We start from the raw sequence: 10,240 nt of genomic DNA, 5'->3' as shown, positions 1-10,240 counted from the left end.
CTGGTGGGTAATGCGGAAGGATGGGGAAGTCCGATGTGTACCTCATGGGGATTTAATTTTGGGCGAGAATAGTCCATAAATAAATTGTATAAAGTTAGTTGTTAAATAACCCTGTCACTGTCTGTTATCACTGTTATAATTGTTATATTTTGTACCAGTAGTAGCATAGTAAGAATTGTCCAGATTAAAGAAGGATGGACTTTTTCGATGAAAACCTAGCAGAGCACAGCAATGATGGAACTGGACCTGGTTTTCAACAACTGGCATCCAGCAACTTCATCAAGATCAACATCTCCTGCAGACTGTGGGCACGGGCTGCACCAGATACATCAGCCGTGAGCTCCGGATGCAGCAAGTGACCGCCCATCACCACACATCACCTCTCCCGCCATGGAAGACCATAACGACAGATGGAGCCTGAAGTCATGGATTAAATGAACTCAATGGACACTTTAGAGTGATGATCCATAGACTAAGGGAATGATATCTGGAGACAGGAGAAGTGATGGTGATCAACCGGACAGTGGGGGACCTGGGCATGACGTAGATGGTATGGAATAAGGGGTGGATAATGTCCTGGGTTTGGCCAGAACAGGGTTAATTTTCACCGGACTCCAGGAAGGGACACAGCCGGGGGGTGGGGGCTGACCCCACCTGGCCAAACAGAGCCCGGTATTCCATACCATGTGACGTCACGCTGGGTTCCGGTGGGGGGGGGGCGGTGCGGCGGGAAGGCTCTCGCGGCTTGGGCGGGCGCAGCGCCGGTCCGGTTTCGGGAGAGCGGCTGTTGTACGGTTCGTGGTTGTGTTTTCTCCTTATCTGTATCGTTGTTGTTCCTGTTTTCCCTCTGTTTGCTGTTCTGTTAAACTGCCCTTATCCCGACCCACCAGTTTCTGCCTCTTTCTTTTCATTCTCCTCCGCACGCCGGCGGGGGGAGGGGCGGCCGCGTGGCGCTTTTGTTGCCGGCGGCAGCCGAAACCAAAACAATGCTTCAATCAAGTTCTTCTGATCTACATTAGCCAAAAGCGAGTGTATTTGCAGCAGAGAGAGGAGAAAGAGCATTAAATATTGACATAAACAGCATAAGGAAAATAGTGTAAACTGAGACTTAACAGACATGGAAGCTTTCAACTGTAACTATTTTTCAAAACAGTTTTTCAATATTTCTTCTACTATGTACAGCTTTTTAGTCTATTAAAAATAACAGATAAAGAATCTTTTGACTCAGTTGTACAATATTAAATGTATTCTGAACGGGTGAGGCCTCATGTCGACAGCAAATAATTTTGTTCCGCCTGCCTATACCTTTGCAAAACAATTATATCAGAATTTCAAGTGTAACTAATATTATTGGCAAAAGTCTTTACCTGCACAGACAATAAATATTGTTCGGTTACTGTTAAATGAATGGAAGGCAAAAGAGTATAAGAAGAAAAAAAAGCAAAAAAAGACTGCAGAAAGAGCAGGACAAAAAATTTCTTGCAGTCTGGGCTAAATTCTAAACAGAGGCAATGCTAAGAATATCAGATATAAAAATATTGCTTGACAAAAAAGATGGATTGTGAAGATACAGAAGGAACAGAAAGAGCATGTTTTCACACATTCAAGCTCAGGTTGGACGGGGCTCTGAGCAACCTGATCTAGTTGAAGATGTTCCTGCTCGCTGGAGAAGGGGGGTGGACTAGATGACTTTGAAAGGTCCCTTGCAACCCCAAATATTCTATGATTCTGTGATTCTTCCTGGAATTTTCTGGTGACTATCATAGCCTTCCTTGCTGCCTCCAGAGCCCATGGTGAGCTTTCTCGTCCATAGCAGGGCCTTTATGGCCATCTCTTATGAAATGGTTGTCTTTTTATGATTGTCTGTGTAGAAAGAGTAGTCACAGAAAAGCACCACACAGATCCAAAGAGATACGAAGTGAAGTGCCCTTAAGAGCCAGGTGAGCTACCCCCATGTCTGCGGTGTCCTGGCAAGGAGTCTGTGCTGAGGAGGGGATCCAGACTCTTCCACTCTCTGGAGAGGGCAATTAGCAGTGGCCATGCCACCCAGGGAATACAAAGGGTGACTTTTGCAAGACCATCCTTCACATGAACCCCTTCAGACCTGTACTTGTGGACTGGGTGTCATGCCTTGTATTCCAAATACTGATTCCACTGACATTGCCTAGAGGGGCTACCACAGACGCAGATTGCTAGCACACAGATATTTATATTTAGGCAGATCAATGCTTTTGTGAGTGGTGTTGTGGTAGATATTGATACTCTTAGGGAAATCACACAAACACTTGAAGGATAATTGGAGGATTACCACCTTATCTGGCCTCCAACGAACAGGTTCCTCTGTGCCATTGTCTCACTGTCATTGTGCAGGGTATTGTGCGAAAGGTGCTGAGCAGAGGGTGATAATGACTGCTTTTGGCTGGGCTCCTGCTCATACAGTCCAGGATGCTGTTGGCTGCCTTTGCTGCTGGCTCGTTTTTTGCCTAGTGAAAGTTAAGAACCACCAGAGCCATTTCCACAGAGATGCTGCCCAGCCACACAGCTCCTGGCCTCTGTCACTGCAGCCTGCAATTCCCCTGCTCAGTCCTTGGGCCTCTGTAGCAGACGTACGCAAGAGCTGCTTTCTGCTTTCTCCAGTCACAATGACCTTCCAAAATGTAGCAGAGTAGCCCTGCTATAACATCGGCCTAATCTCTCAACATCCTTGGATTCACCCCATTTAGTCCAATGGCCTATCAAGGGTTGACCTTATCTAAGGGACCCCTGACTTGATCTCCACCCACTGCTGGGTTTCACCTAGGGTTCTTCCACTTAGGCACCAAGAACATTGAAGCCTTGCTGGTGAAGGCTGAGGAAAAGAACACACAGACAGTCTCAGACATAGCTGTCTCTTCTCTTCCTGAATGCTGCAGTAGCCACACAGTATCTTTGTTTCTTCTTTATGTGTTTTAAAGAAGTAACCACTCATTGCTGTGGCCTTGAACTCTCTTGCAAGTGTGAAATCTGGGGGAGCTCTGGCTTTTCTAAAACCAGCTGCATTCCTGAATCCCTCCTTTGTTTCCATACTTGTGTCTACCACTTCTATGCTTCCTTTTTTTCATGGATCTTCTCCTTGAGTTTCCTGTTTCCCCAAGGTTCTCTCCCAAAAGCTCTGCTTGTTTTCCTGACTACTGACACGCACAGTCTCCTGCTTGAAAGGCACTGTCCTTGAAGAGCAGCTGTACTGAGCTCTGATGCCCTTGTGTGCTGCTCACGTGGGCTTCCCCAATAAAAGTCACAAGACTAGGCCAAAATCTGATACTTTGAGGCATATCATATGCATTCTTCTGCTCTCTTTCTGCATGGGAGAGCAGTCTCCAGTATTTCACGGTCATGACAGCCAAGGTTGACACTGGTATTTACATCCATGAATGGATTTTTCCTTCTTTTTGAGTAACAGTTACATATGAGCATCACCATTGTTAACAGGCCTGGCAGCTGAGCTACAAAGATTTTTGTCCCAAGCTGTGTCTTGACCAAGCGCCTCCAGAAACCTCCAGGACTGACTCGATGTTTTTGTTGTCCCCTTCCAGAGAATGTGAAGGTAATTAAAGCCATCAAAGGGACATTAATTCATTCTTTGTCTCCCACCATAATGTCACCCTTACCAGTTTCTCCTCTGACCCTTAGCCAGAAAGACTCACCCACCTGGTTCATCCTATAGGGGATCATAAAACATCTGAGCAGCTCCTTCACACTCAGGGCAGCTCCCTCCTGAACTTTCTGGCCTGTGTCTACTCCTCATCTTGTACCCATCCATCACACAACCCCAAGCATCTGAGCTGTCCCAACATGCCTCAGCTGTTCTTCCCTCCAAGTGGGATGAAGAGATAGCCTTCAGGTTTTCAGCTGCTTCTTCCTGTGCCTAGGGCTGAAGCCATTGGTGCATGCCTGGCTGCAACACCTCAGCTGGGCTGAGAGCAGACTTGCAAAAAGAAACCCGCTACCAAGTGCCCAAGGCCTTGTGTGTGCAAAGGCTTTTCTTCAGAGCAGAGACGTGCTGGAGGGGATGGTAGATGGCAATGTAAAGAAGAAATGAGGTGCCCACCAAGAGAGCAAACCCTTCTTTTGGCAAGACCAGGAGGTGTTTCTGTCTGCTGTGTCTCTGCAGTCCTGACGGCCTGTGGTGGAGGTGAAGCTGATCTCAGAAAAGATGAGGAGCTACTGGAGAATGTCCAATGGACAGCTAGGAGGAGGATGATGAGGGGACTGGAGCATTTCTCCCCTAAGAGGAGAGGCTGAGGGAGCTGGGCTTGTTCAGCCTGAAGAAGAGAAGGCTGAGAGAGGACCTAATAAATGCCTATAAATATCTTAAGGGTGGGTGTCAAGAGGATGGGGCCAGACTCTGTTCTGTGGTGCTCAGTGACAAGACAAGGGGCAACGGGCAAAAACTGAAGCAGAGGAAGTTCCGTCTGAACATGAGGAAGAACTTCTTCCCTCTGAGGTTGATGGAGCCCTGGAACAGGTTGTGCAGGGAGGTTGTGGAGTCTCGTTCTCTGGAGATATTCGAGACCCACCTGGATGCGGTGCTGTGCAGTCTGCTGTAGGTCACCCTGCTTTGGCAGGGGAGTTGGACTAGATGACCCACAGAGGTCCCTTCCATCCCCTATCAATCTGTGATTTTGTGAGAGCTATCAGATTGGTCAAGCATGGTTTCCCCTTGGTGAATCAATGTTGACTACTCCTGATAACCTTCTTTTCCTCCACTTGCTTGATGATGACAATCTCAGGAATGTGTTGCTCCATCATCTTTCCTAAGACAGAGGGATTGTTGACCAGCCTGTGGTTCCCTAGATACTCTTTCTTGCTCTTTATGAAGACTGGAGTGACACTGGATTTTCTCCAGTCCTCGAGTACCTCTCCTGTTTTCCAGGATTTCAGAGATGATGGTGAGTGGCTCAGCAATGACATCTGCCAGCTCCCTCAGCACTCATGGGTGCATTCCATAAGTGCCCATGGATTTGTGGGTGTCACCCAAAGGGAATCTGATTCAGCCCATGGATTTGAATTTGAAGGAAATACCAGTGAGCGTGGACAGACATCAGTGAAGGTGCAGAAACGCTGATGTGAGTGCTGGGTAGGAAGTAAAGATGTGTGACTACAGGCTGAAGGGAAAGAAGTGCAGGCATGGGACAGTGTAGGACAGCTCGCAGTCAAGATGGCTAAGGACTCTGACAGGGCGAAAAGCTTCAACAGGACCAAAGGCTGTGGGCCCTTTGCTATGGCAGTTGCCTCTACCATCAAGGCCTACCAGGAGAAACTTTCTTTGAAGCTCTGAAGTGTGTTTCATCCTCGCGCCTTCTTAGGGATGCTGGGAGGTTTTGCAAAATTTTCCTACACTTGTCATTGCTCACCCTCACATCCAACTGTCTACAAGAAGAGCCCTGAGCCACAGGTGAGGGACAGCATCTGCCTTCCCAGGGCCTGGGGCTGAGGCCTTGGCCTTTCTGCTTCATAAAGCAGGCAGAGGGTTTTCTCAGCATTGCAGCCACCTGCACAGTGCCTTTGCCTACCTGCAAACTTGGCCTCCCATTCTCTGCTCTAAGGAGTCCCTGGGGAGGCTTTGTCAGTAATGGCCCTCAGTGGGGCCAATCAATGCTTCCAGGTACTTTCAGTTTTGCTTCTGACTTCTTGAGCATCTTTTTTTATCTTCTCTCAGTATCTGAGCTTCAGGGACTCAACACCAAATACCCCATGGGGCTCATTAAAATACAGAAAGTGCTAAGCTAACAAGCTCATGTAATTTTCTTCAATTCTTCAAGACTTCTACTGCTAGCTGGAGGTTTTCCATAGTGTAGATAAGGAGAAAGATGTCATACTGTGCCTAATAAAAATATTTATTTATTTTAAGGGATTTTTCTAATTGCTTTTCAGCTTACAGAAGAAGTGGTAGAAATATTGTCCAAGTGATATTGCTCCAGGGTGTCTTCTCAGGAAGTCTGGACAGGTAGGAAAAGCTGTCCCTTGACATCTGACACTCCATGGGTAACTTTGCTCCTCACCTCCCAAACCTCAACATTTCTCTCATCGGCCACCTGGTACTTGTCTCACTGCTCTTTGCATCAGACTTCTCCACTGATCTCTGCAGCTGGATGTTACAGCTCCATTGCACCATCTCCCACCTCCTCTCCATAGAGAGCTGGCTGCCCACAGGCACAGCAGGAGTTCTCCTATTTGCAAGAAAAGAAAAATTAAAGCATAATTAAGTTCCATAAACAAAACACACTCTGCAATTATATGGTAATTACAATCTACATCTAATGAGGTTGCCTTCCTATAAGGCATAAACTTATGAGAAATATTGTAGATAGGTACAGGAAAAAAACTAATTATAAACATAGAGAGTTGGCTAAGGAGACAATGAGACTGCTGAAAGGCAGGCAAACTTTTACCTCCCTGATGTCAAAGCAGCAGCTCGGCAGGTGACAGGAATCTGAATGAACAAAGAGTAAAGGGAGGAGAAAACTGGACAATAATGGAAAAGGCCTTTGTCTAGGCAGACTGCATCTGAAAAAATTACCTTGGAAATAGTCAGGACAGGTGAAAATATATGAAAAATTAGAGAAATTCAATACATTATTTAACAGGCAGAATAGGGGTTATGAAGTTATAGCAACAGATCAACATTTCTTTGGAATATCCCTTTCCAAACTTCTTGGCATTGGTCAAGGGCTCTTGTGAGTGAGGACAAGGCAATGTTGCGGCTGTTGTTGAAAGAGGTCAGAAAGTCACCCCAGGGAACCCCAGGCTGTACAAGGTCACTTTGGCATTTCTGTGCACCTAGAAAAGAAGAACATTTCCGAAAGCAGTCAGCATGGATTGATGATGGGTCAATCATGCCTCTGAAACCTGACTGCCGTCATGATGACATCCTTGACTCCTCACGCATTTCTTCCCAAGCTCAACTTCACTCCTAACTCCTAACACCCAAGTGTCATAGGGAGGATGTGGAATGGGAGTGGCAGTTAGCCTACAACACTCTGTTTCTGAAATTCTCCATTGTGGGTCCTTCCCAATGGCTGCAGTTCTCCACAAACTGCTCCAGAGTGGATCCTTTCCACAGGGTACAGTCCTTCAGGAATGGACTGCTCCTGTGTGGGTCCCCCACAGGCCACAGGGCCTGCCAAGAAACCTGCTCCTGCATGGGCTTGTCTCCACAGGCAGCAGTTCCTGCCTGGAGCCTGCTCTACCGTGGTCCTCCATGGGCTGCAGGTCTCACTATCCAAAGATATAAAAGCCAGCCCAGCATGGCTTCTCTTCTGGACCAGACAACCAGATGTCCTGAAGGATGGCCATTTCCTACACCTGTTGGAATCAAGAAAAATCAGTGCTCGTACCACACCAGTGTCTTGGCTATTGCTCTTCCATGTCTGCCCAATGTTAAGACCTGCTCTATTTCTCATTCTGCTCCCTACCAGTGAGTAAGTGGGCAGCTGGGAAGAAGTTGAGAGGGGACACAACCAGCACAGCTGATCAAAACTGACCAGAGGGATATTCCATACTGTATGGCCTCATACTCTGGGGTTGTGGAGTCTCCTTCTCTGGAGATACTCAAGCCCCTCCTGGACAAGCTCCTGTGAAGCCTGCTCTGGGTGACCCTGCTTTGGCAGGGGGATTGGACTGGATGACCCTCAGTGGTCCCTTTCAATCCCTACCATTCTATGATTCTGTGAACTACCCTCCCTAGGTCCCACTTGGGTCCCTGGAACAATCGCAGTAACACAGGAGAGACCTTACTTGGCTGGGGGCTGGGGCTGGTATAGGGAGGTGGGGTCTGGAATGAGGCTCCTGGGGCAGTTTCTCCTGTCTGTTCATGTAGCAATAAGCTCAGCTGGATATCTGGACTGAGGGACAGTTCCTGAGGGCTCCCATGGGCATGGGGAACATCTACAGTTTCCCAAGTTCTCCTCTGTATGTTTTGTTTTTTCCAGTGAGAATCACAGAGGTTGTCAGCCATGCAGAAGAATCAGGAGGGATCTTGCCCTCCGTGGGGTCACAGCTGGACCCTGGTTGAGGTCCTTCACCCTGCAGTGGATTTGGTGTAAGGTTTTACAAACGGGATGGGGAAGGTTGTCTCAAGGACATGTGCTGGGCATAGGGACTGAAGGACAGCAGCGCAATAAGGAGGCTTCTCGGTTCAACTCTTCTCTCAGTGAAGGTCCTGACACAGGTGCCAGTCTCACTCTTTCATTGAAACCTTTCAGGAGGGATGATGGTACTAAGAGATGGTTCTCCTCAGTTCTTCTCCAGCCACATCCCAGGCCTGGTGGAACACAAAAGCAGCAAGGACTCTGCACCGTGATCTGGCCTGGTGCTTCCGGCCCCATCCCTGTCCTCCTCACAGGGCCACAAGTTGGCAGTGATGCTCTGCCGGACAATTTGGCTCTTGGACTATGGGATGACTTGACACTGGCTGTGCTGGTCAGGTCCAGCTGGACGGGTAGCAATGCTACTGAGCTCCTTCCCAGGGGTCTACTGCTGTGAAATGGGCTCAGAGCATTTCTTGTGGCTCGGGATGTTTCCCAGCGTGCACAGCAAACCACCAATGGGCTTTTGCTGAAGGAGATGTGAATCACCCACCAGTATCTTTTCATGGTCATGCTGTGAGTCCACAGTGTCCCCCGAGAATGGCAGAGCCCTTTTTTGCTTGTGGACACTTCAATATAGCACTTTTCCTTTGGGTGAATCCATCTTGCATGGTCCCTTGGTTTGGGATGCCCACCCCCAGGCACATGGTGTCCCTGTAGATGCCCACTGCCCTCCTGGGATGGCTGGTTTCCTCTCCAGAAAGCCAGGCAGCTGCCATTCAGCTCTGCTGCACGTGGGAGAGCCCTAAGCAGGCACATCAGCATCCATTCACCATCTCCAGTGGCACCGGGAACCCACAAGTGACTGCAGCCCTCACTTCCCAACATTTCTCTCTGTTTCCCTCCCCTTAAGCCCACTGACAACCAAGCTCTGGCACAAGCAATGGTGAGTGCTGTTGCTGGAGTCTGGTCCTGACATCAGCAGGAAGAAAAGTCCAGCATTCGGGAGCTGGGCTTGGGAGAGCAGTTGTTTGCTACAGAGATGCTCCTCAGGAAGCCAGCTCTGACACTGTGGTGAACTCGTCTGTATTATTTAGCAGATTACGATCTTGGTTCTGGAGGCATGGAGTGAATACAAACATTCCTGTATGAACATGATCAACAGAAATGAAAACCAAAGAACGTACCAACCTGTTCTGAGAAAAGCTAGTAAAGGCCTGTGAGGACAGCTGATCAGTTTACTGCTGCTGAAGGTGAACCCAGTGAATCAGTTTATTTAATGCTCCTTTGAGCTCCCGGTTCCTCATGCTGTAGATGAGGGGGTTCACTGATGGAGGCACCATCAAGTACAGCACTGCCACCAGCAGATCCAGGGCTGAAGAGGACAGAGAGGAGGGCTTCAGGTAGGCTAATATGCCAGTTGTGAGAAACACGCAGATGACAACTAGGTGGGGGAGGCATGTGGAAAAGGCTTTGTGCTGTCCCTGTGCAGAGGGGATCCTCAGCACGGCCGTGAAGATCTGCACATAGGACAGCACAATGAAAACAAAACACCCAGATGCTAAAGAAACACTAACCATAAGTACCCCAACTTCCCTGAGGTAGGAGTGTGAGCAGGAGAGCTTGAGGATCTGGGGGATTTCACAGAAGAACTGCTCCACAGCATTGCCCTTGCAGAGGGGTATGGAAAATGTATTGGCGGTGTTCAGCACAGCATGGAGAAACCCACTGCCCCAGGCAGCTGCTGCCATGTGGACACAAGCTCTGCTACCCAGGAGGGTCCTGTAGTGCAGGGGTTTGACAACGGCAATGTAGCGGTCATAGGCCATGATGGTGAGAAGAGAAAACTCTGCACCAATGAAGAAGAATACAAAGAAGACCTGGGCAGCACATCCTTCATAAGAGATGTCCCTGGTGTTCCAGAGGGAATTGGCCATGGCTTTGGGGAGAGTGGTGGAGATGGAGCCCAGGTCGAGAACAGAGAGGTTGAGGAGGAAGAAGTACATGGGGGTGTGGAGGCAGTGGTCACAGGCTATGGCTGTGATGATGAGGCCGTTGCTGAGGAGGGCAGCCAGGTAGATGCCCAGGAAGAGCCAGAAGTGCAAGAGCTGCAGCTCGTGTGTGTCTGAAAATGCCAGGAGGAGGAACCCGGTGATGGAGCTGCGGTTGGACAT

The 10,240-nt window shown here is 48.6% G+C and overlaps 1 protein-coding gene across 1 annotated transcript; it reads right to left on the bottom strand.

Moving 5' to 3' along the window:
* Positions 1-9,304: 9,304 nt before the first annotated feature.
* Positions 9,305-10,240, bottom strand: LOC104339003 (olfactory receptor 14A16). Its single transcript, XM_009945099.2, has one exon. The coding sequence runs from the start codon at positions 10,238-10,240 to the stop codon at positions 9,305-9,307; it is 936 nt and encodes a 311-aa protein (XP_009943401.2).

The sequence above is a fragment of the Opisthocomus hoazin genome, chromosome 29 (assembly GCF_030867145.1).
Source record: "Opisthocomus hoazin isolate bOpiHoa1 chromosome 29, bOpiHoa1.hap1, whole genome shotgun sequence".
NCBI classification, from domain to species: domain Eukaryota; kingdom Metazoa; phylum Chordata; class Aves; order Opisthocomiformes; family Opisthocomidae; genus Opisthocomus; species Opisthocomus hoazin.
This window is presented reverse-complemented; position numbering and strand designations above follow the sequence as displayed.

What these genes read in the sequence shown, in the direction of transcription:
- LOC104339003 (XM_009945099.2), bottom strand. Translation starts at nt 10,240, where the DNA reads ATGTCCAACCGCAGCTCCATCACCGGGTTCCTCCTCCTGGCATTTTCA.